General features: G+C 45.6%; 1 protein-coding gene across 1 annotated transcript; it reads left to right on the top strand.

The window, feature by feature from the left end:
- Positions 1-21,289: 21,289 nt before the first annotated feature.
- LOC146021147 (olfactory receptor 1M1-like) lies at positions 21,290-25,977 on the top strand. The gene is made up of 4 exons (XM_083154946.1): positions 21,290-21,415; positions 21,547-21,643; positions 22,200-23,118; positions 25,974-25,977. Exons 1-4 carry the CDS (start codon positions 21,290-21,292, stop codon positions 25,975-25,977), a joined length of 1,146 nt encoding a protein of 381 aa, XP_083011072.1.
- The last annotated feature ends 604 nt before the right edge of the window (positions 25,978-26,581 follow it).

Genomic DNA, 26,581 nt, shown 5'->3' with positions numbered 1-26,581 from the left:
TTGCAACTGCCCCCAAAGAAGTTTAATTGCAGCCGCCCAAAAAGAAATGTAATTGCAGTCGCCCACAAAAAAGTTTAGCCGCCCCCAAAGAAGTTTAATTGCAGCCGCCCCCAAAGAAGTGTAATTGCAGCCGCCCACAAAGAAGTGTAATTGCCGCTGCCCAAAAAGAAGTGTAATTGCAGCCGCCCAAAAAGAAGTGTAATTGCAGCCGCCCACAAAAAAGTTTAGCCACCCACAAAGAAGTGTAATTGCAGCCGCCCACAAAGAAGTTTAATTGCAGCCGCCCAAAAAGAAGTGTAATTGCAGCTGCCCAAAAAGAAGTGTAATTGCAGCCGCCAATAAGGAGTGTAATTGCAGCCGCCCAAAAAGTGTAATTGCAGCCGCCCACAAAAAAGTTTAGCCGCCCACAAAGAAGTGTGGTACTTATGTATTATCTGGGCTCCCATGTTAAATGCACCCCATTTTTTCATACCCCTACTATCCAACTACGCACGGGGTTGATTTTATATAGTGTGGCGAGCGCAGCGAGCCACCGTGCCCGAAGCGTGGCGAGGGGACGCGGTCTCATGAGAAAAACGGGAGCCCAGATATTACATAAGTACCAGAAGTGTAATGTAAACATGTTCAATGGCCCCCAATGTAATTTTTGAGGCTGTACCACCCCCACTATCAACGCGAACCCGAAGCGTGGCGAGCGCAGGCGGTACGCGTCCTATGACCTTTTCATACCCCCACTATCCACGTCGGCGTGGAGTTGAGAATAGAAAGTGTGGAGAGCGCAGCGAGGGGACGCGGACACCTGTGAAGCCCGCGAGGGGACGCGTATACCTGTGAAGGTGAATGTTCACTGACACATTTTAAAAGATCAAAAATGGAGCAAAATATTTCACCTGTGATTCTGTGAGGAGACCTGCAAAACGGGCACTGTTGGGGGTACTTTAGGACCGATGTTGGCAACCACTGATGTACAGTATAGCATTGGCCTGAGACTATTCTAGGTTAATCACTAGAAATGGAAGTATGGTGAGGTGGATGAATTGGGCCTGGTTGCAATAGAAGGTGACCAATATCTGCAAATGTTGCCATTGGGGCATCACAGACATTATAACGGTTACTATTAATGCCTCACAGCGCTGAGGTCATGGGTTCCATTCCCACCATGGCCCTAACTGTGCGGAGTTTGTGTATTCTCCCCGTACTTGTGTGGGTTTCCTCCGGGTACTCCGGTTTCCTCCCATAATCCAAAAATATACTGGTAGGTCAATTGGCTTCCAACAAAATGAACCCTAGAATGTCTGTGTGTGCGTGTATATGTGGTAGGGAATATACAGTAGATTGTAAGCTCCACTGGGGCAGGGACTGATGTGAATGTTCAACTATATTCTGTAAAGCGCTGTGGAATATGTGTGCGCTACATAGGAAACTGGTAATAAATAATAAATAAATACATTTGTAAATATCCCTCACCACTTAAAAACTGTATAATATGTGTTTAATAGCCTTAAATATTTACTTATTAATTCAAAGATAATCTAATTTAAAGTCCAAATGCTGAACTATATATTTCTTTTTTAACTGATATGCATATAGCATACCTGTTACTATTCTGACAATGGCAGTTATTTAGGCCTGGGGCCAATTGTAATAGGGTGTGAGAATCAGATATTTTGTGTGACTTTTCCCATTTCATTTAAAGTGGCAATCAAGTACATGTCAAAATCAACCTGGATTTTCAGTGGAAATGATTGCCTTGGAAATGCTTTAAAAAAATGTGAAACTCTCCCAAAATATTTCACTTTCTGATTCTCACACCTTATTACATTTGCCCCCTGACCACAAAGCACAGATGTAACATTCAATTTTACACTGCAATTTAGATTTCAGTCTAAACACACCCCACCCAAATCTAACTCTGCCCCCTGCAATGCAAATGGTTTTGTCCATTTGCTAAAAAAAATGCTTTGCGATCAGGTCTGAATAATCCCCAAAGTTCATACACATATTTAAAGTTTTTCTATACATACAGTAGTACAGCAATAACATTTGTCAACCAATTTTCTACCTACCATACAGAGTATATGCTACTGACTGGCTGACTGCTACAAATGCATTAATATTTTCAAATCTATCTGTGCAAGAAAGAGATAACATTTCTGTTATGTTGTAAAATCATTTTGTAATAGATGAGATACTGCAGTATGTCACGTCCCAGCCCTCATTTCATGCTAGAATTAAGTATATGAGATTGTAGACTCTTCTTATACAGTATGTTAATGAATGACCACTAGGGGAAAAATAAATAAAATGTTGTTAAGGGGGACATTTACCAAAATGGATTCGTAGAAAAAAGGTGTATTCGTAGGCAGAAATACACCTTTTTTTTACGAATTTGTATTTTCGGGATTTACAATCCCAAAAATACAACAATTCGTAGTCCTAAAGATGGAACATTCGTATTTGTATTTACAAATACGAATGTCTACACCATTGATAGGATACGACAGAAATCACCATTCAAAAGAATGGTGGTTTCTGATTTACTAAGCAGCCGTATGGATAATACGGCTGCTAAGTGGTGTGAAACACCCACGCAAATACGACAGGAAAATAGAACACCATTTTCCTGTCGTATTTGCTTTAAGCCTGCACGGATCAGTCAGATCCGTGCAGGCTTCAGTGTAAAAAAATAGAAAAAAAATTTAATATAAAAAAAAAAACGGCGTGGGGTCCCCCCCACAGCCGTAACCAGCACCAGGCTGACGGAGCCTGGAGCCGGTAATTAAAAATCAGGGAACCCGACAAATAGGGGTTCCCCGATTTTTAACAACCAGCCCCAGGCTCCTGCTCTGGGGCTGGTTCCCAAAATACGGGGGACAAAATGAGTAGGGGTCCCCCGTATTTTAAGAACCAGCCCCAGGCAAAACCAGCCAGCAGGGTAATGCCACAGCCGGGGGGAGACTTTTTATACAAGTCCCCCCGGCCAAAGCATTCATCCCTGTGACCGGTCAGCCTGGCCAGGGGCCCTGGGGGAGTGGGGACCCCCCCAATGAAGGGGTCTTCCCCCCTCCAGGACTTACCTGACCAGGCTGAAGCCTGGTACTGTCCCCGATGCCCCTGGGCGGTGGGCATCGGGCTGATTATGGTGTAAAAAAAAAGATGAAACTATTGTTTTTTACTGTGGCACTACAAGTGCCAGCAAGCCTCCCCAGCAAGCTGGGACTTGGAGAACCACAAGTCCCAGCCTGCTGGGCATTAAAGGGCCCGCTGGCACTTGTAGTTCCACAGTTAAAAAAAATAGTACAATAAACACACTGACACAATGAAAATAAAAGTTTAATACACACATTACATACATACTGATACTTACCTTTCTTGATCCCGTAGGTAGCCCTGGTCCTGATGTCCTGTGTCGTCCTCCAGGTCCTGATGTCCTGTGTCGTCCTCCAGAGAAAGTCGGCTCCTGATTGGCCGCTAGGCGGCCAATAGAATTCAGTCTGAGGAGAGGCGCCGAATATGAAACATCTCAGCATCTCTCCTCAGCGCGATGCAGAGACAGCGGAGACAGCGGGGACCGACGACAGCTTCAACATTACCTGGATTACGTTGGATCAAGAGAAGACTTCTTCAGCGCAGGACCAGGTGAGTAGGATTTCCTTCCACAGCTCCAACATGGATTTCTTCGGACCCGGACACCGCCATGGACCTGGAGGACGACACGGACCGTCGACATGGACCGGGAGGACGACGCAGACAGCCGACATGGACCTGGAGGACGACACAGGACATCAGGACCAGGGCTACCTACGGGATCAAGATAGGTAAGTATCAGTATGTGTGTAATGTGTGTATTAAACTTTTATTTTCATTGTGTCAGTGTGTTTATTGTACTATTTTTTTAACTGTGGAACTACAAGTGCCAGCGGGCCCTTTAATGCCCAGCAGGCTGGGACTTGTGGTTCTCCAAGTCCCAGCTTGCTGGCATTTGTAGTGCCACAGTAAAAAACAATAGTTTCATCTTTTTTTTTACACCATAATCAGCCCGTTGCCCACCGCCCAGGGGCATCGGGGACAGTACCAGGCTTCAGCCTGGTCAGGTAAGTCCTGGAGGGGGGGGACCCCTTCATTGGGGGGTTCCCCACTCCCCCAGGGCCCCTGGCCAGGCTGACCGGTCACAGGGATGAATGCTTTGGCCGGGGGGACTTGTATAAAAAGTCTCCCCCCGGCTGTGGCATTACCCTGCTGGCTGGTTTTGCCTGGGGCTGGTTCTTAAAATACGGGGGACCCCTACTCATTTTGTCCCCCCGTATTTTGGGAACCAGCCCCAGATTAGGAGCCTGGGGCTGGTTGTTAAAAATCGGGGAACCCCTATTTGTCGGGTTCCCTGATTTTTAATTACCGGCTCCAGGCTCAGTCAGCCTGGTGCTGGTTTCGGCTGTGGGGGGGACCCCACGCCGGTTTTTTTTCCATTTATTTTTATTTTTTTATTTTTTTTACACCTTGCAGCCTGCACGGATCTGACTGATCCGTGCAGACTGCTACAAATAATTCGTATTAGCGGCCGTATATACGGCCGCTAATACGAATTCCTACGACATTGGTGGGTTACAAAGCAGTCGTATCTGACTGCTTTGTAAATGACCCTCCGGAACACGACTTTGCATACGACTGAAACAGTCGTATGCAGTCGTAGGGAAAATACTAATACGAAAAACTCAGTTTTTCATATTAGTAAATTTCCCCCTAAATTACTACTCTGGGGAGAAAAAAGCAATGTCATTACTTACAGTAGCTCAAGCAAAGTGCTCTGGGATCTTTACTCGTCTGTCTTTAAAAGCTTATTTTTTCATCTGGTTAATTATAAACTTTCACAGTTCCAAGATATACCTGTATGCAATTTTTAGTTCCTGGCTTTCTGCCATCCATGTGCTAAATCTAATCCTTGTCATTTAGCTATCAATGCTCAGTCAGACTACCAGAGTGCAATCCAGAGATTCCTAAATCGCCAACTTAATGGGATGTGAATTGCGGCAAAAATCGCACTTTTTTGCCGCAAATTCGTACATTCAGAAGTGGCAATTTCTCAATTCGCATCCAGATGTTTCCCATTGAAAAAATATCGAAATTGCCAATTTAATGGCGTGCAAATTTGAAAATTGGCACAAAAAAAATGTCTAAAAATCAGTCAAAAAAATAGACCAGGTTCTGACTGGCGAATTTGAATGGACCATGCACAGATCATAGAGAACTGTGTATGGTTCTGTGTTAAAATATGTGTAAAAGTAAAAATAAAATAAAAAATGGCATGGGGTCCCCCCTCCTGAGCATAACCAGCCCCGGGCTCATTGAGCCGGACCTGGTTCCAAAAAACGGGGGACAAAAAGCGTAGGGGTCCCCCCGTATTTCTGAAACCAGCCCCGGACTCTTGGACCGGTCCTGGTTCCAAAAATACAGGGGTCAAAAAATCTGGGGGTCCCTCGTATTTTGAAACCAGCACCGGGCTTTAACAGCCTGCGGTGTCATGCCACAGCCGGGGAACACTTTTTAAATAAGGCCCCCCGGCCGTACCATGAGCACCGTGGCTGGTCAGCATTGGACAGGGAACATGGGGGAGTGAGGACCCCCCCAATAAAGGGGTCCCCCCCCAGGCTTCATCCATCTAGGGCTAAAGCCTGGGGCTGTAAGCAGCGTCCATGGGCTTTGGACATGGGCCTGATAGGGTTAACTCATTCATACATAACATTGCTTTATACAGGTGAACTACAAGTGCCAGCAGGCCTCCCCCGCATGCTGGGACTTGGCGAACCACAAGTCCCAGCATGCGGGGCATTAATGGGCCCACTGGGATTTGTAGTCCACTTGTAAAAAGAATGTTAAAATAAAAAAACACAGAGAGAAAAGAGCAACTTTATTACACACACACACACACCTCACTTTTACACCAATATACTTACAGAACCAGGGTCCAGCCCTCCTCCACAGCCAGTTCACCCTGCACTGACAGTGGGGTGAGCTGGCTTCCTCTGTTGCTACTCACAGCTTCTAGCTGCTAGAGGCTGCTAGCATGATTGGCATGATTGGCTCTACCTGGAGATGCATAGCTCAGCCATGATTGGCTGAAAGCTTCTCCATGGAGACGCATAGAGCCAACCATAGTGGTGCGCACATTGAGTGGTAAGGGTGCACAGGCACCCCCTAATGCTGTGCCCCCACCCCCACACTTATTGCTGCTATTCAGTGGCGTAACTAGATATTCGTAGGCCCCATAGCAAAAGTTTGTAAGGGCCCCCTATTTAGCAACTGATAAATGTATGTAAAACATATTATTTAGACAGTAAAGATGGGCCCCCTTCAGCTCTGGGCCCATAGCAGCTGCACCCCTTGCACCTATGGTAGTTAAGCCCTTGCTGCTAGTAATACCAGCAATACCTTTTACCAAAGACTATTGATTTTTAGACCTGTATTCCATTAAAATAAGCGCCCATCAATCAATTATGTGTGTTTTGCATTATTAATTGTATTACACCATTGTCATATCACTACATACCTGTGTCATCCAGATATGATTTTGACTTTATTTGCATGTACTGTTACACAGAGTAATTAGAAGATTAAAACTGAAATAGGCAGGAGATTATGGTGTGGGTGAGAGACGTTTTATTGTAATGAATGCAAACCTGATTGGCGGTGTTAGACAGACCCAATGACGGTGTTAGACATGCCCAATAGGTGGTGCTGGGCACACCGCTTTGACAGTGCAACCCCTAATAAAATGTGCTGCGCACGCCTATGGAGCCAACCATGCTAGCAGCCTCTATAACACGGGCAAAGCGCTATAAAAGCTGTCAGAAGCGATGGAGGAAGCCGGCTCACCCCGCTGTCAGTGCGGGGTAAGCTGGCTCTGGAGGAGGGAGGCAGCACTGGACCCTGGTTCTGTAAGTATATTAATGTAAAAGTGAGGTGTGTGTGTAATAAAGTTGTGCTTTTCTCTGTGTGTTTTTTATTTTAACATTCTTTTTACAGGTGGACTACAAGTCCCAGTGCGCCAGTTGATGCCCCACATGCTGGGACTTGTGGTTCGCCAAGTGCCAGCATGCGGGGGAGGCCTGCTGGCACTTGTAGTTCACCTGTATAAAGCAATGTTATGTATGAACGAGTTAACCCTATCAGGCCCACTTCCAAAGCCCATGGACGCCGGTTACAGCCCCAGGCTTCAGCCCTAGATGGGTGAAGCCCGGGGGGACCCCTTTATTGAGGGGTCCCCACTCCCCCATGTACCCTGTCCAAGGCTGACCAGCTGCGGTGCTCATGGTACGGCCGGGGGACCTTATATAAAAAGTGTCCCCCGGCTGTGGCATGACACCGTGGGCTGTTGGAGCCCCGTGCTGGATTCAAAATACAGGGGACCCCAAGATTTTTGGTCCCCCATATTTTTGGAACCAGGACCGGTCTGAGAGTCCGGGTCTGGTTTTAGAAATATGGGGACCCCTACGCTTTTTGTCCCTCGTAGTTTTGGAACCAGGTCTGGCTCAATAAGCCCGGGGTTGGTTATGCTCAGAAGGGGGGACCTTACGCCTTTTTTTTTTTAACACAAAATCACACATTTTATCAAACTCGCCCATTTTCATGGCTAAACATCACACATTATCGCACCATGTCGCACTTTTTTGCACCAAATTCGCATCTCATTAAATGTGCAAATTCACATCAAAAATGTGATTTCTAAAAAATGCGATATGGTGCAATTTTGCGCAAAATCGCACATTTACAAAAAATCGCACTTCACTAAATCTCGCCCACAATTCTGGTTCTCAAGTGCAACCCTGAGTTTTACCAACTATTTTGTTTTTTTCTAAATCCTATGATACTCTAAAAACCTTGTGCATTCTTCAATATTTGTAATTTTACCACCCATGTGCATTCCTGAGTTAATTATACTCTGCTACCCAATTTAAAATCTTAAGGGGCCTACACACAGAGCAATGTGTGCCAACTATCTGAACAATGCCAGATTGCTAGACCGCTCAGCACACATCGATGCACTAGCAATGTGTGCTGAGCGATCTGGCATGGCCAGTGTCCTCCTGCTCTGTGCTGAACCCTGAAGCGATATGGCTGGAAAGCAAGGAACTACTGTGTTACCCAGGCATTAGTCTCCTTATTTAGTCACATCCTTTGGAGCAGAGCGTGATCAGCGATTAAGTTGAATTCCCGTCCCAGGAGGCATTCTTGCTCTACCATGGCATATCACTGTTTCCAAGGCAGTAGTTTCCTGCTGAGGTAGAAGACTGGTCTCCCCCCCAGCCCCCCCCCCCCCCCCCCACCTATCCCCTAAAAAAAAACTGCAGATTAACCTTTTATCAGAGTTTAACAATGGTGTTTTACACAGGGCACTTTTTAAGTCTATACAGGCTTCATGTGCCTGGAAAGTCCATACAAGCTTGTCCGGATTTTCAAGCAATCAGTGAGCAGAGCTGTTCTGGTAGCAAAGTTTGGAACAAACTTGCAGTAATAGCCCACCAGGCCTAAGAAGGCCCTGAGCTGAATCTTCCTCTCAGGCTTTGGCCAGGCAGAAACTGCCTCCACCTTCCCTTATTGACCTGAGGTTTGATTTCACCCCAACCTACCACGTGCCCCACTTAGACTCAGACATACCTATCGCACACTTCACTGTGTTGGCTGTATAGCCATGGAAGGGCAGACTCTTTAACATGGCTTCCACCTTGGCCAAATGAGACTCCCTGTCGCCACTGTAGACAACTACAGTATGTCATCTAGGTATATGGCTATATACTTTTGGTGGGGTTGGAGGAGCTTATTCATAGCCTGCTGGAATGTGGCTGGGGCCCCATGACAATCAAATGGCAAGACTCTATACTGAAAGAGGCCACCTGGGATGGAAAATGCCGTTTTCGCTTTGGCAACCTCGGTAAGGGGAATCTGCCAATAGCCTTTGGTAAGGTCAAGAGCTGTCTAGTATTGGCTTTGGGCCAATTGCTTGATCATCTCATCAATGCGTGGCATAGGATAGGCATCAAATTTAGATTCCTGGTTCAACCTGCAGAAATCATTGCAGAAGCCCAATTCTCCAGATGGCTTGGGAACCAGCACTATGGGGTTATTTCCACCCGCTGGTGGACTCTTCAATAACCTCCAGGTGTAACATATCTTCCACTTCCTTGTGTACTGCGTCCCTCTTTGCCTCTGATATCCGGTATGGCCACAGATTGACCACTACCCCTGGAGGAGTATCTCATGATGTCGCGCTCGATGATCTTAGTTGTCCCTGGAATTGCCAAAAATAAAGTTCCTCCTGACCATGTCTTGAGCTTGACGCATCGTGACCTTGTCAAGCTATATGTCAATTGGCTCCAAATACCTATACACTGGGGCTGAGTCCTGGTTCAAGTTGTGGGATACCAGTCACCTCCAACGCATTTCGAGTACCTGGGCGCCCAGGAAGAAGAGCACTCAGATACTCGAAACGCGTTGGTGGTGACTGGTATCCCACAACTTGAACCAGGACTCAGCCCCAGTGTATAGGTATTTGGAGCCAATTGACATATAGCTTGACAAGGTCACGATGCGTCAAGCTCTGACTTATTCCACCCTTGCTGGCTCCAAATACCCTTAGGGATAAGAAGAATTTTTATCACATGATTTTAAATGTTTTTTATATCTTCCCCATGTTTCCTATGTATAATAAATCTTGTTGAATTCCAATTGGTGCCCATATTCATTGTCACATGAACTCCTTCCACATTCCACTTATCTTCAGGTCACAGGGTGACCTTAGTGACAATTTATAGGCAGCTAGGATAGGAGCGCAGGACCAAACCCCTCCAAAAACCTCGAACTACCACCTGTCAATTGGGACCGCACAAGCCGAGATCTTGGGCACTCTTACAGTTGCTGTCTCTGAGCTATTCTTCAAAGGTTTCAGAAGATTTATATGATATGTCATGGACCCACCGGTCGCCTGCTCCGATACTTCAATCTGAGCAGCCCCGGCCGGGTTCACTTTGGACACTCGGGTCCTTTATTTGAGGTACACTGCCATCAGCCAAAACCTGATTTTAGCTCTTGAAACTGCGCAAGGGGCGGCTTGGCCCGCACCTGACCACACAATACAGTATAAAACTAAGGTAACGCTGACCACTCTTCATTGGCTTACAGGTTCTAAGAATCACAAAATCAGAACTGAGAATATGTATTATTTATTCCTAGAAATACTACAGAGCTTTAGTGAAAAAATGGTTACAAGATTTTACAATGATTTTAAAAGTACACACAAGATAAATGCAATTCAGAAATAAAAGGGAATAAAAGGGAATAAAAAAATGACAGAACTGTATCTTACACGTAAATACAAATTCTGGCGGGGGGGTCGCCACAAGAAATCAATGGTTGCTTCCAGCTCGATGCTGATCCCCAAGAAGTATTAGGTATTGAAAGTTACAGAGGTTTTATCTGCAGCCTCCCTCATCCCTCCCACCCTTGGGATTTTTAACCCTTCTCTTGCTGATCACTAGGGAATGTCCATAGATATGGGCCCTTTCACATGAAGAATTTGTCTGCTGTTTCCAAAGGGATTGATAACTGGCAGGCTTCACTGATAAGAGGTCTAACTGGGTGGGGGGACAAGCTCTCTCTTCTGGGCCATGGTTTATGAGGGGTCTCAGATCTGTATCTGGCATCCATCCAGGATTTCTACAGATGGTCAATCTGAGGGGATACAGACCTCAAACTCCCAGGGTCACCTACAGTTTATCATAATATAATAATCACAGGAGACATAACTTTACAACAATATCAGACATACATTGATCTCACATAATAATAATAACAGAAGGCATACTTTAATTTGATCGATCACCTGATCTGATCGTTACATGATAGACCTGTGTGGACATTTTCCTGTTTGGTTCACATGATAAGTCACTGATCCCACATCCTCGAGCACTGTATATGGCCCTTGCCAATGGGCATAAAGTCAGGGCCGGCACAACCACTAGGCAGGTCTAGGCATTTGCCTAGGGCGTCGGCCACTGGAGGGCCGCAGTACGCCCCTCGCACCCCTTGCAAAGGGGGTACCTGCTGCACCGTCTGGGGAGCGGGCAGGGGGGTCCATGCCTGCTTCTGACAGGAGCCTGCAGTGGTGTCCTTGCAGAGTGGGTACCTGCTGCGCTGTGTATAAAGCTGGCGGCGGTAGGGGGTCCCTGCAGTGAATAAGAAATAACTAGCGCTATCTGCCGGGCTTTGCGGTGGCACGGGAAAACAGGGTTTGAAAACACTGGCCGCACGCTGACAGCCAATCAGCATGCGGCCAGTGTTTTCAAAATAGAAGCGCTTCCCGTGCCGCCGCATAGCGCTAGTTATTTCTTATTCACTGCAGTCTTTATACACAGCGCCGCAGATACCTGCGCAGCAAGGACACCACTGCAGGCTCCCGTCAGACGCCAGCATGGACCCCCCTGCCTGCTCCCCAGACGGCGCAACAGGTACCCCCAACCCCCAGCACCGGGATGCCCCCACCCCGACTCACATGGGGCGCTGTGGTGCCTTGCACCGGCCCTGCATACAGTTTGCCCTCCCCTGTGGGTACCAGGAATAATACCTTTTCCCCAGGGTTAAAACTCAGTTTCTCAACCAAGACATCATAATGATGTTTCTGTCTAGACTGAGCCTGAATCATATGTGGTGCAAACTGCTGGAATCGCCTGTAGAGCTGGTGGATGAACATTTGGCTTTAGGATGTTCAGGATTCCCCTGGGCTGTCTGCCATACAACAACTCAAAGGGGCTGAATCCTGTAGAGGACTGGGGAACCTCTCGGATAGCAAACATCAGAAAAGTTAGGAGCTGGTCCCAATTCCTTTTGTCCTGGGCAACTGTCCTCCTGAGCATCTGCTTAAGAGTGTGATTAAAACACTCCACCACGCCATCGTTCTGGGGATGATACATTGAGGTGTGAATCTTTTTAACCCCAGCATCCGGTACAAGTTGTTCATCAGCCAGGACATACAGTAAAAGGAGTCTCCTGGTCAGTGAGGACCTCCTTGGGTATGCCCAGGTGGGAGAAGATCAGCAATAGTTCTTTGGCAGTGGTTGCTGTCTTCACATTTCATAGGGGAATGGCTACATAGTAATGGGTGGCATAATCAAGTAGGTCTAATATATACTTATGTTCAATGCTGACTTTTCCACCGGCCCTACAAAATCCATCCCACTCCTCAAAGGGAACAGAAATTACCAGAAGATGGATAAGGGGAGCTCTGTACTGGGGCTTTGGTGCAGTACACTGGCAGATGGAACACTCTTGGCAATGTGTACTTGCTACTGACGCCCAGATTACCGGCCAATAAAACCACTGCTGTAACCTCTGCAGAGTTTTATCCTCCCCCAAATGTCCTCCCCACAACTGTGAATGGGCAACTTCCAGGACCAGAGACTGATGGTCCAGCTCAACTTTCTTACCTCATTCCTCAACAACCCTATATATAATAAATCCTTCTCTACTATGAAATAAGAGCTGCTCCCCCTGGGTAAGAGCGACTTCATTTTCCCATTGTAAATACAATTGTTCTGGAAAGCATTTGCAAGATTCGGGTCTTTGCGCTGGTCTAGTCCGAAATCCTGAAGTGACATGACAGTTCTTAATGTTCTTTCATCACTTGCCTCCTCTGGGTGAGTCTGTTTTTCTGGGATTGATGTATCGACTTCACACAGAGAGTTGGCACCTGAAGGATTACTCGACCTTCTAGCCATGGAGCTGGAAGAGGAAGGCAGCTCCTCAAGTAGAACCGCCAACATTTCTGATAGGCCAGGGAAATCCAGCCCCAGGATCAAAGGGTAGGGTGAGCATGGGGCGATGGCCACCACCGCCCCTGATGTTGCACTGGAAATCACACTCTGGGGTACTTGCAGGTGGCACCATGTATACAGAGCACCTAAACCGCAGGTAATACCATGTTAACGCCTTTAGGGTGTGACTCCGCAGAAATAAATGACAAGTCACTCCCGGTATCAACCAGCTGCTGAATTGGCCATGCTGCGATCTGGAGGGCCAGCTGGAATCAGGAGGGCACAGACTGTAAGCTGGTCACCCCAGTTTTCCTGCTCCACACTCCATTGGCTCAAGCTGTTTTGTACAATCCTTCCATATGTGGCCCTGTTCCCTAAATTCATAGCAGACAACTAAATTTGGAGGTAGATGGATCTGGGGTCTTGGAATTGGTCAAGTCTCTCGGTCTAAGGGCTTGGCCATTTTCCCCAGGGCAGCATATCTCTCCATTGCAGCAGCTATATCCTCCATATTTGGAGGGTCAGCCTGGAGAACCCACTTTTGCATGCCTCTGTCTAAGACCCGCACACAGTGGTCTAGGACTATGGTCTCCACCACTTGGGCAGTCATATTCTTCTCCGGCTGAAGACAAGACCTCAGCATTTTTAGCAGTTCAGCCAGCTGAATTTGAGAATTCTCAGTGGAACTCCAACACCAGTCCTGGAACTGCTGGGCTTTGCAGGCCTTAGTTGCACCACTGTGACCCAGTATGACAGCTATAAGCTGTGAATAGGTACGTTTATTTTGGAGATCCCCCATCAAATATAGGGGCCAGTTTATTTGCCCAGGTATCCTCTGGCCATCTCAGGCATGTGGTTGTGCGCTCAAAGGTCCCCAGCAAGAGCAAAACTACCATAGGTGAAATAAGTACAGCTGCTATGGGGGCCAGAGCTGCAGGGGGCCCATCTTTGCTGTTTATATTATATGTTTTACATATATTTATCAGCATCAGTTTCTATTTCTATTTATTTTACAAACTTTTGCTATGGGGCCTATGAATATCTAGTTACACCCCTGGTCCCCAGATAGGCTTCTACATCATCTGAGGGACACATCTTTTGTAATAACCTAGACTCCTGGTGATGCTGTCGCAGGAGACCCACTTCATCATGAATCAGGTGCAGGGTTCTATGCTGAGCTTGTACTTGTGTTTGGAGAAGCTGCATCTGGGATTGTTGCCCTGCAGCCACATTAGTTAAGGCCCTTATCAATTCATCCATGGTGGATGGAACGCATAACTTCCAACATGACCCTCTCCAGGAGGGACACAATGCTCTGTTTCTGGACATCTCTCTTAATTTATGATTACCATCACCTGTGTTGAAACACCTTTCTCATCAATAAACCTATTTTACACAGGTGATAGCAATCATACTGTACATTAAGAGAGAAGTCCAAAACCAGAGCATTGTGTCCCTCCTGGAGAGGGTCATGCTGGGAGGTATGGGAATGGATGCATGGTATCTGAATCTTGCATCCCTTAACATACTGTACACCACCAAACCACAATTCAATAAACAAAACAAAAAAAAACTGTTACAAAGGTTTCTAACCAAACTAAAGGAAGTTTGTAGAGTCTATGGAGACTGTCACAGCAATGACTGTTCCTGCAGCCGCTAGGTTCCTGCTGCGCTTGGTGCCTCCAGCAGAAGGCCCCATGTTGGGTGCCACTTTGTATCAAATGACCTTTCTGTCCCCTATCCCAGTTCCAAGTGGTGGCACACCTGACCGGAGTCTACGGTCACTTGCCCAAGAAGGCCAATAGAGTTAGCGTAGGGTTTGCCGTGGCCATCCTAAACAGCGGTCCCGGCTGAGGGCTCTGCCCACCACCACTGCACGCACGTACCCACCACATTACACCTACCAATGGGTTTAAGGCAGCTAATAGAGTTGTTTTGTTAATGATATTGTCATTATCGCACACATCCTCCCCTCCATCAGTGTTAACATCATCATTTAACAGTATTAACTCATCTACACTAGAATACACCATTACAGATGTCTCTGCACTTTGATGTAACTGATGGCAAATGTCTTACTTTTGAAATTTGTAGTTCATATTTATGTTATACAGTATTATTAATTAACAATATTGATGATCTATTGCAGTGTATCCCTAACAGTGCATGTTTTCCAGATTTCCTAGTTGGTGCTCAAAACAGGTGAGTTTGGGTGTTTCCAGGCAACTGGAGCCCCCCCCCCCCCCCTCCCAGAATTTAACTATGGGTTTACAATTACATTTTTTTTTTCTGAATTTCAACCTGAGGTTTGCTGCAACTGTGTATCAAATGCATTCAGCAGTGAAAATTTAAAAAAAAATTCAGATGTCAATTGTAAAATAAGGCATAAAATAATTGCTTGATAGATGTTTCTAGTTACACTTTAAAAACCGTACCCATACAGGGGCCTTGTTGTACATACTTTTACTATAACAATGTCAAAACTCTGAAAGTTTATTATTAACCAGAAAAGAAAGAAAACTTTTCTTTATGACAGATGCGTACATTAATATCCCAGAGGAGTTTGCTTGAGCAATACTTTATTTTTCCCTTTAGGTTTTGCAGCGATATACGGTACTGTATAAATATAATCTTATCATCTACTGACGCATGAAACCGAGGCTGTGTGTTCTGGAGTTCCTTATGCAACGGATGGTGAGTTTATACTATGATAGAACTACAGCATTATATATTTAATACATAGAAATTACAGATATTTTCGGACCATACTTTGCAGGTAGAAAATGAGCTGTCAATACAGTTTGCTTTCTTTATTTAATAGATAACCCTTTACAATTTACATACATTAAATCAAAATTATCAGTTATAATAGCTGAAGTTGGAGAATAGGTAGTGTTATGCCCATTTCAGAATTTTGATTTGTTGTGCAATTATATATATGTAGGGGTTATTAACTAACCTCAACACATGCAGAGGTGCGCAGCATTCAATTATCCATGCCAGTTTGCGCACCTCGTTGTTCCTAATGAACTGCATTTACGGCAGTTCACTGGTCGGGAAAGATCCGAGCAGAATTAGGATGTAAAAGACATAAATAATTATATCCCATTCAATTATAATATGTACGGGGCTGGTAACTAGTATCTTTATAAGTCACACAAATGTTTGCTGAAGACACAACAGTAAATTTGAAATGGGTCCAAAGACAACTGATTGAGTAATTCTTGTAGACAACTTGAGTGAAGTTGCTAAACAAGAAATTAATTGGATGATAAGACCATCAATGAATGTGTGCATTATGGTGTCACTATTTGTATTTTTTTAACTCCCCCAACTTCTTAATCTCTCCCTAACCAAAGAATAACTCTATCTTTCCGGCAATTGCAGCATAACACTAACCTAACTAGTTATTTTTCAGCAGCAGTGAGGAACAATGAGAAGACCAGGGGGGACATCACAACAGCAGTGAGAAAACCAGAGATGACATCACAACAGCAGTAAGGAACAGTGGGAAAACCAGAGATGACATACCAACAGCAGTAAGGAACAGTGGGAAAACCAGAGATGACATCACGGGAGCAGTGTCGAAACAAGAGAAGACCAGAGGTGACATCTGATGAGGAAGAAAGGTGCAATGAGGAAATGTGGTCAGTTACCTAGGTAGTAAAGTTTAACAATCCCAGGTCCAATAAGTTCCACATTTCATAGCCTCTAGCTGTTTTGATCTGGAGGGATCCAAGAAGATTAATACTCTAGAGGGACCATGGTCGGTCTTAGAAATTAAAACGACAGTTATATATTGTCCTTTGTTCCCCACATTCAATCTGTCTCCAAATCATGTTACATGCATCTAAAAAACATATCCAAAATACGACCGTATCTCACACAAGACACTACTAAATCTCTTATCCATGCACTCATTATATCCCGCATTGATTATTGCAATAGTCTCCTAACTGGACTTCCCAAGAACAGACTCTCACCACTGCAATCCATTTTAAATGCTGCTGCTAGGCTGATCTTCCTTGCAAGACGCTCATCGTCTGCTGATCCGCTCTGCCAGTCCCTCCATTGGTTGCCTGTATATTACCGTATTCAATATAAAACACTTCTACTTGCATATAAAGCTATTAACCATACTGCACCAGCATATATCTCTGCACTTATCACACAATATCTCCCATCTCGACCACTCCGCTCTGCACAAGATTTGCGTCTCTCATCTGAGCGGATCACTAGCTCCCATTCACTATTACAGGACTTTCATCGGGCTGCTCCCATCCTATGGAATGCCCTTCCATGCACAATTAGACTCTCCGCTAGCCTCCAAACTTTCAAGCGTTCCCTGAAAACTCACCTCTTCAGGCAAGCCTATCATATTTAAGTTCTACATGCATAACCCTCCGAGGCACTTATGTATTATATAGCTTCCCTTCTGGACTTGTAACTTGTTGGGACTGCTATGCTATTACTGGTGCCTGTCCTTGTGTTTCCCTCCTATATCCCTATAGATTGTAAGCTTGCAGCAGGGCCCTCCTACCTCCATGTCTGTCTGTTGTTACCCAGTTTGTTTTATCACTGTTTACTATTGTAAAGCGCAACGGAATCTGTTGCGCTATATAAGAAACTGCAAATAAATAAATAAATAAATAAATATTGAGCAAAGAGTAATATTTGGAGATTGCTTTATTGGAATCCCACACATTTAGAAATTGACTTATTGCATAGATAAGAATATAGAGGAGAGCAGTAGTGCACCAGGTAATTTTATCGTATGATGGGATAATTGCAAAAGTTAAAATGAACTAATAAAATGTTTTTATATGTATTATTATCACAGCTATTGTTCCTACTGTATAGGATTTTCTGATTGGTCATTTTCTTTCCCAGTAGGTACATCTTATACTATGTTGAAATGTTATATATGTTAGTAGCTACAGTAGCACCATGACACAACTTTTCTACTATCCCTGTGTAGTTACAAATTAAATTATGTTTATACAAAGTTCCACAACTTTCGTGTTATGTGCCCGGATGGCACTGTGACGGAACTGGTCTCAGTGTGTCACTCTGTATCGCACAGCTGGCCTATCAGCAAGGGCGGATTGTCCATAGACCTTATAGAGAAGATCCCTAGTAGGACGTCATATCTGCGAGGCCACCTATCAACGAGTGTTATTTTTTAAAAGATGTGGCCCTGCCCACACTAGTGGCCCAACAACCCTTGGTGGTTTACAGAGCAGTGTAGGCTGCAAATACTCATTTAAGGCGGGTGCCAATCTATAGACATTGTGACATCTGTTGAAGGGACAGGAGTGGGATGTAACAAATTCTGGGGTATTTCTGGGCTCCACTGGGGGAGGGGTGGGAATACTGTATTTGTGATGTTTGGGAGAATATGATAATGAGTTGTTTGTCTGAGTGATGAAGGTTTTGGGGTCTGTGTTCAGTCTCAGTGGGGGAGGGGGGTATTATGTGAAATCTGGAGGTTTGTGGTTTGTTACAGCAGCTTAAAGGTCTGGGGGCCAATAGACTTCCAAGCATATTGAAACCTACGGCTTCAACCCAGGTGTAGTGATGTATTAATCCCACTTGTTTTGGTGTTGGTTCTGCCTACATTTGATTTGTTGTGGTCCACATGAGGCCACTTCTAGAAATTTTTCCAGGGCCAATTTTAGTTCCCAGTCCACCCCTTCCTATCTGGTGCCTACACAAGGTTCAAATATCACCTCTCTCCTTTGGAGTCATAGCTGGACTGGCCACATGGAACTTCTACAAAATGTGCATGTGTGCCACAAGCAGGGGGCACAAGCCCATCAGGCCAATGCTGACGCCTCCTGCCTGTTATACTCATGCACAGCGAGTAAGTCTCACAACCCAGTCTGACCCCATTTGAAGTTATCAGCAAGGCAGCAGTCCTTGTTATTGTCATTCCACATTTGGGGGGACACAGCTTCCCAAGACCTGGAGTGGTATATCCTCTTAAAAATAATGACATATGATACAGTAGATCCTTCTTGAAATTATGCAGACTAAAACAGGGCTGCAACCAGTGTGTGTGTGGGTTTGGGGGTGGGGGGTAACTGGGCATGTGCTCCAGTGGCGCATTTATAATGGGTGAAGTGTGCTTGGTTTACATGGGCCCCTGAATCATCAGGGGCCCACATCATGCACATGGCATCCATTGTTTAATACTTACCCGTGATTAAGGCAGCAGCGCTGCCGGAATCACCGAAAAAATGGCTGTGCCGCCATTTTTCTGGAGTTTTGTGCATGCGCAGTAGTGTCTAAGCCCTCTATAGCTCAGATTCTACTGCACTGTTCACTAGAGCAGCGCGGCAGTGGCCGGGAGAGAGGAGTAGGCCCAAGCAGAGGCTGCACATGGGCCTCCTCCTCTCTTAAAGAAGCCTCTGATGTGCCCCGATCACTGGATTTAAAAGGGCACCATGAAGCTCACTGCCTTGCCCTATGTGCCAAAAATGGTATTTCCGGCCCTGACTAGGATATATAAAATTATTGATTACATTATATTTCAGAATTATGTATCTTGAGTCACTTACCCATGAGAGATGTCAGTCTTTTTAGCACATCATTTCCTAAATTCCAAGAAATGTTATTTTCCTTTTACAGATTGATACCATGTCTGATTTCCACCGATCATGTGACACTGACGGAGTTATAAGGGAAGAAGTGATTCATTACTGAACTAAGCACCTGCAGCAGCACACAGGGGTGGATGACAGGTGCTTTATCTAGCCTAACCTTGTCCAGATTTTAGCTATTTAGTATCAACCTACTGTAACTATTGGAATTTGTTTTTCCTTCTTTTTCCTTTCCGGGTTTAAAGTGGTCCTGGAGAGGTGGTGGAACTCATTTTCCTCTGCTACCTAATTCCTCCATTAGGCAGAGCCAGGGCCAGTGGTAGGGTTTTTGGTTCCCCCATGCAAACTACAATGCTTTACTGAATTACTCTACAGGGCCAAGGTGGAGGTTGTGTATATATGTGTGTATGTATGTGTGCATAACAGGGAAGGAGCATGAGCGCCAGATTCTGGAGGGGCTAGAAGGCAACTCAAAGGGTTGGCAGCATCAGTGGTTAAATCGGGCCAGCTTTACAACCTGTATTAGTAGGTGGAACTGGTTCTGCCTCCACTTTGGCCTGGATCTTAGAATTGCCTGACAAGTGCACCGCTTCCTGGATGAGGGCTGCCCAGCTGCCACAGCTCTGTATTTTGCATGGGAGTCAATATGGGGCATATTGGAGGGAAACCATGGGGTAAAATGGGGTGGAAATGTGTGGTTTCGATCGGATCTCCATACAAAGGCTTGATAGTAATTGGCCTCTCACTATCAGGAGATTATCATTATTATTATTATTATTATTATTAACAATTTCTTATATAGTGCAGAATTTTCCGTTGTGCTTTACAACAGTGATAAAACAAACTGGATAGTTACAGGAAGTTATAGAGGTAGGAGAGTCCTGCTCGCAAGCTTATGGTGCCCATACACTATGCGATTTTGGGCCAAATTCACCAGATTTCGGCACTTTGGGCCAATACATTGGGTGAAATCGGCACAAAATTGCATATGTGTGACATCAGATCCGATGCGTGGACACATGCGCACCGGACCAGATCAGGAGGTCAGACATACAGCGCATAAGATCATGTCCGAACTTGTATCTGGGCGGCAGGTGCTGAGCGCTAAACTGAATGTGAATCCTCCTGTAGTTCACCTGCTCTGTCCATCTATCAAAATACAGCAAGGTGCGGGAGGAGGTGAATTTCTGTTCTATGAAGTCGAGCTCTCTCTCTCTCTCAGCCAATCAAAGGCCGACCAGTCATTTTACAGGTTATTTTAACATACTAATACCTGCCGCTGCCCGTCCTGATCACCGCCCGCTAGTGCTCAGCACCCATGGCCTGCCCCACTGCTCCTCATTGCATGCTGCAGCTCCCAGGTTACATGTGATAAATCGCATGCGATTTATCACATGTAAAAAATGGCACATCAAGTGTCAAATTGTATGTGAGCCTCCCAGAGAGCTGCCGAGCAGCTCAGAGGAGAATCGGGTCAGACTTGTCCTTAGGACAAGTCTGCCTAATGTATGGGGGCCTTTACACTCCTATAGAGAAATAGGCATGGATGGTCCACCAGATTGCAAAGGTACTTGGTAGGCTGGAAATCTTTTTTATGAGGGTTAAGAGGGGGGTTCTGAAACTTGATAAACTGTCTGAAGAGATACGTTTTCAGGGAATGCTTGAAGATTTGGAGACTAGAAAAGAGTCTTACTGTGCATGGGAGGAACTTACACAGAGTGGGTGCAGCCCAAAGAAAGTCCTCCAATTGTAAATGGGAGCAAGTAATGCTTGTGGCTGAGAGATGTACTGTAGATCTTCTGAGGAGCAAGGCAGTTGCGTTGGGAGATATATTGAGATAACAGAAGATGTTTGTAAATAAAAGTATTTTATATTGAAGATGGTAGAATGCAGGTATCCAATGAAGTGACTGACAGCGGTTTTGCAGATGATAGATGTCTGGCGAGGAAGATCGGCCTCTCAACTGCATCGAGGATGGATTGTAGTGGTGAGAGTCTGTATTGGGGAAGACCAGTAAGAAGATTATTTCCGTAATCAATACAGGAGATGATGAGAAGATGGATTAGAATGTGTCTTGTGTAAGGTACAGTATGGTTTTATAACAGATATGTTTTTTATATGCATGTGGCATGATTTTGAGACAGATTGAATGTGGGGAACAAAGGAGAGTCAATAATGACATCCAGGCAATGAGCTTGTTGGGTAGCATTGTCGTATCTTCAACAGTGATAGAGATATCAGGTTGGTATCTACTATTGGTCCATGGACATATAATTAATTCTGTTTCTGAAATATTCAGCTTGAGGTGGGGAGATGGCATCCAAGATGAAATGGTAGAAAGGCCCAAGGACAAGGACCAATACAGATGGTGACAGATGGTGACAGGTCCAGGGAGGATAGGTAGAGCTGAGTATCATACACATACAGATGATGATGAAATCCATAAGAGCTGATTAGGTTTCCAAGAGATGTGGTGTTGCCTGAGAAAAGCAGAGGGCCTAAGACTGAGCCTTGAGGTTCCAACTTGAGGTAGCAAAGAGAAGGTGGAATTAGAGAAATGAACACTGAAAGAGCGATTACGTAGGTAGGATGAGAACCAAGAAATGGTTGTGTCCTGGAGACCTTGGGATTTTAGTGTTTGCATGAGAAGAGAAGAGAAAGGACAACATTGTCATATTATAGTACACTGCGATCAGTCATGTTTAGGACAAGAACCTACATCACCAATATATCTACATTTTACTGCACAAGTAACATATATCTTCTGATAATACATTACATTATTATTGTCTTACAGACTGCGGACAGGATCTCATGGAGAACCACACGTCTATTAAAGAATTCCATATTGTGCCATTCTCCATGAATGCCAGTGCTAATCCCCTTATTTTGTGTATTTTTCTCCTAATATATATGTTTGGAGTCCTGGTGAATATGGCTATAATCACAGTGATATGTCTGGATTCACATTTACACACCCCCATGTATCTGTTTCTCTGTAACTTGTCCTTTGTAGACATGTGCTACACAACAGTAACTGTCCCCAAACTGCTGGACATATTACTATCTGGGAGTAACACAGTGTCCTTCCCACAATGCTTCACTCAGGTGTACTTCTTCTTCATAGCTGCCAGCTCCGAGGTCATACTGTTATTTGTGATGGGGTACGACCGGTACATCGCCATCTGTCATCCCTTACACTACCACCAGATACTGAGGAAGAAGGTCTGTATCCTGCTGGTGGCTATGATCTGGCTATGCGCATGTCTAAACTCAATGATATTTTTAGTTTCAATCCTTAAAATGTCCTTCTGTCATTCTGTCACCATCCATCAGTTCTTCTGTGATGCTAAAGCTCTGAGTGACATCTCCTGTTCTGGCTCCGGCATGTTCTATATAGTGACCTATGTTAACATAGTGTTCTTTGTAGGTTGCCCAGTCATGAGCAATGTGGTGTCATATATAAACATCATCACTGTTATACTTCATATTAAATCAAGGGATGGAAGAAGAAAAGCTTTCTCCACCTGCTCATCCCACCTCACCGTTATGATCATCTTCTACAGTAATTGCATGTGCGTATACTTGATGCCACCATCGGACCAACCCATTGTCCTAGAGCAGATATTGACTGTTTCCTACACAACGGTGATCCCCATTGTAAATCCTCTCATTTATAGCCTACGCAATAATGAAATAAAAAGAGGTCTTCGGAGGTTAGTTCATACTTAGTATATTTTCCATATATACATAGATCAACTCTACAATCTACGGTAATCACTGGCCAGGCTAATGTCATTTATATGTTTCATTAAAAAAAACCAGCAGTGCCCATTGGGCAGGAATTATTGGTTCCTAAGCTGTAGCTGTACAATGGAACAAACAGTGGTATTGTTGTGTTGCATTGTCCTATGCATGGGATCAGATGCTGACAGTTATAGAAACACCTTCTATCAGATCCTGGCTGATGGGAATCATGGTTTACCTGCTGGCCCTTGAACATACAATATGACATGTTGAGTTTAGGAAGACATCATCCAATCCCCCGTCTCTCAGCTTCCAACAAAATATTCAAAGGTAGTGGGTGACCACCATTTGTCTAGCCAACATTCATGTACAATTACCTGCACATTTCTCCTCCAGAATGAGGTAACACATCATTTGTCCTATGTATTTGTCAAGCTATGTTGTAGATATACCTTCAACCTGATCATTGTAATGTTCATGTTCATGTCTTAAATAATTCCCCAGATTGATACTTTGTCACTCTCCAAGGCTTAGTACATCTTACCCACTGTATTAGACATGGCATATAATAGAGCCACATCCATTGCTTAGGAACAGCCTCTATTTTCCTGTTCTAGGGACCACTGATTTTCCGAACCTTGAGACCAAAAAGTTGCAGCCAAACCAGGACAAGGCTGTACCTTCTTGATATCCATCTGGAGACCAGAATCTGAAATCTTTTATCCTAGGAAGGGAATTTTATCCTGTTGGCAGGGGAGGGCTGGGCCGGGGGAGCGGGGTGCCATATGCCCCCCGGGCCGGTAATGTACTGGGCTTGGCTGACCCCCACTGCCGCAGACGCCGCCTCCGGGTCCAGCCGCAAAAAAGCAGGCTTCCTAGCGGCTCCAATGTAAAGTGACGGCCTCTTCAAAAATGGCCGCCGCCTTGGAGGAGACAGACACTAGAGGTACTGCCATACCTCTAGTGTCCGTCAGAGGATAATAGCGCGGCCAGCGCTACCCGGAAGTGTGGATTCGTGTACTTTAGGGTTGGGGAGGAGACATCGATGGGAAGAGGCTGGGGATGTTTGAGCAGGGCAGCAGCAGGGGCAGAGTCTATATAACCCTAGCACACAGTGCATGGCCCATTCCTCTCCTCAATATTGTCTCCTCGTCAAAGTGCAGACAAAGTGTGCAGTGGGTCCCTCTTCTCTTTTATGGCCTTCCAGCTCCTGATGCCTGTCTCTATGCCACCTCCACCTATTACCATGCCCTCATCAACCTGTCTCCATGCCCCCCATGCCTGTCCCCATGACCACCCTGCCTCTGTCTCCATGCTCTCTATGTCCCCTCTGCCTGTCTCCATGACCCCTCTGTCTCCATGACCCCTCTGCCTTTCTCCATGCCACCCAGGGGTGGATTGGCTTGCTGGGACACCATGCCAGCCAAACGAGCGCACAGCGAATGGATGTGTACGCTCACACATCCATTTGCACAGTGGCCGTGCAAATATACATATATTCGCCAATACGCATGCGCAGAGCCACACAATCATTGTTCCCCGCAGCTAATTCACTGCAGGCCGATTGAACCGGAATCAGGCCCTTTTTGTACATGCGATTAGTACATTTTGCCCACTTCTTGAAAGTAACACTGTTGTGATTTAACACTTTTTACATGACCTTGGTCTTGTAACCTCATCATTTTGCTGCTGCTGTTCTTCTTCTTGCGCTTTTCCTCTCTTTAGGTCACTCACCAGCTGAATTGCAAATGACCCAGGCAGTGGCGGCTCGTACCTCACAGCAGGAAGGGGACTGCCGCCGTCGCCTGTAATATGATGACAGGTGTCGGGACTGGCGCACGTGCAGTACAAACCTCTGTTTGTATGGGCTGCGATGGCAACAGCTCATAGAAGGGATATCATGGTACTGGGGCCTGTATTACACAGACGACAGGCACTGGGACCAGCGCATGCGCAGTACCGACATAGGCCCTTATTCTGATCGGTGCGGATATTCCCGCTTGCGTACGGCCCGCCGATGTTTATCGTCTGCGCATGTGCAGAGGTCAATCTGCGCATGTGCAGGCGATTTCGCCGCATGGATTCTTTATACGCCGCACAGGGGGCGTAGAGGGGCGTGAGGGGCTACTTAGCCTCATTACCCTATGCATACGCCCCCCGTTTCATGGGCGTTCCCATGCAAACGCGGGGCGTATGCATGGTAATGAGGCCGTGACGCGTGGGTACGGGGCGGGCATCTGACATCGCCGGATGTCAGCTGCCCGCCCCCATACATGATTTCACACGGACAAGTGTCCGTGTGGTCTTGTGTTGCGGGACCTGGTGGAGCGTGCGGCCCTGCATTCGATGTTCGGCGACCATCGAATGCAGGGGCAGCTCCCAAGACGGAGGAGGCGTATCCCCGTCCAATTTCATGCGGATCGCCACATATCCGCGTACGGACGGCAGGTGGCGATCCGTATGGAAGGCGGGGATTCGCCTGCACGGTTGCGGCCGCATATTCTGATCGGGCCGCACTGATCAGAATAAGGGCCATAGTTACTGCGAATGCGCAATCTTGGGCTGCATCTGGCCCTGCAGCCCATAGGTAAAAACCGCCACTGGACCCAGGCATTGACTGCAGTCATGTCCAAAATATTTTAGAAGACATGCATAAGCTATCTCCTACAGGCAACCATAGTGGTCTATTTATGAGTAATTTGGTCAGTCATGTCCATCTCCTACTTTGTGGCCATATTAAAAAGTAACTGTTTCTGGTCTCTACTTTCCTTCTTTGCTCTCTGCTACATTAATATAACAGTTACAATGTTCTTATCTTACGCAGTTAATGTGTATTCTCAGTTAGAGTCTTCATCCATCAAAGATTTCTTGTTTATCCTTCCCACCAATGACAGCGTCCCAGTTTGTTTGTCAACACAGAAATGTTTTAGAATTGGCTCCTTGAGGTGAAGAATGACTTAGTCTCCTAGTGGCTGATTGTCCAGATGGACGTCCCGGGAGAGGATCATTAGGTTGACCAGAATTCAGTTGACAGGCATTGGGTCAACCCCATATGGTCAACATGGACATGGTTGACATGATTAATTGGTTGACATGAAAAAGTAGACACCTGAAAAAGTCAACAATTTTTTGGTGTCATTTTGTATGTTGAACCATGTACAAGCCAAATGAGTGATAACATGTACCCTTGCTTCACTCATCGAGCTCCAGATAAGGTGCCTCGCTCTGCTAACACCGCAATCAGCAGAGATTTCTACTCCCAATCATGGTCCACACGGACAGGAAAAGAAGGAGAAAATGAAAAGCCTTGATTTGACTATATGTGTGTCAACCATTGTTATGTTGACCATTTAAACCAGGGGTGTCAAACTCAAATTCATCGGGGGCCGCATCAGCAGTTTGGTCACCCTCAAAGGGCCGGTTGTATCTGTA

Source organism: Crinia signifera, chromosome 7 (assembly GCF_055691185.1).
Source record: "Crinia signifera chromosome 7, ASM5569118v1, whole genome shotgun sequence".
In the NCBI taxonomy this organism is placed as follows: Eukaryota; Metazoa; Chordata; class Amphibia; order Anura; family Myobatrachidae; genus Crinia; species Crinia signifera.
This window is presented reverse-complemented; position numbering and strand designations above follow the sequence as displayed.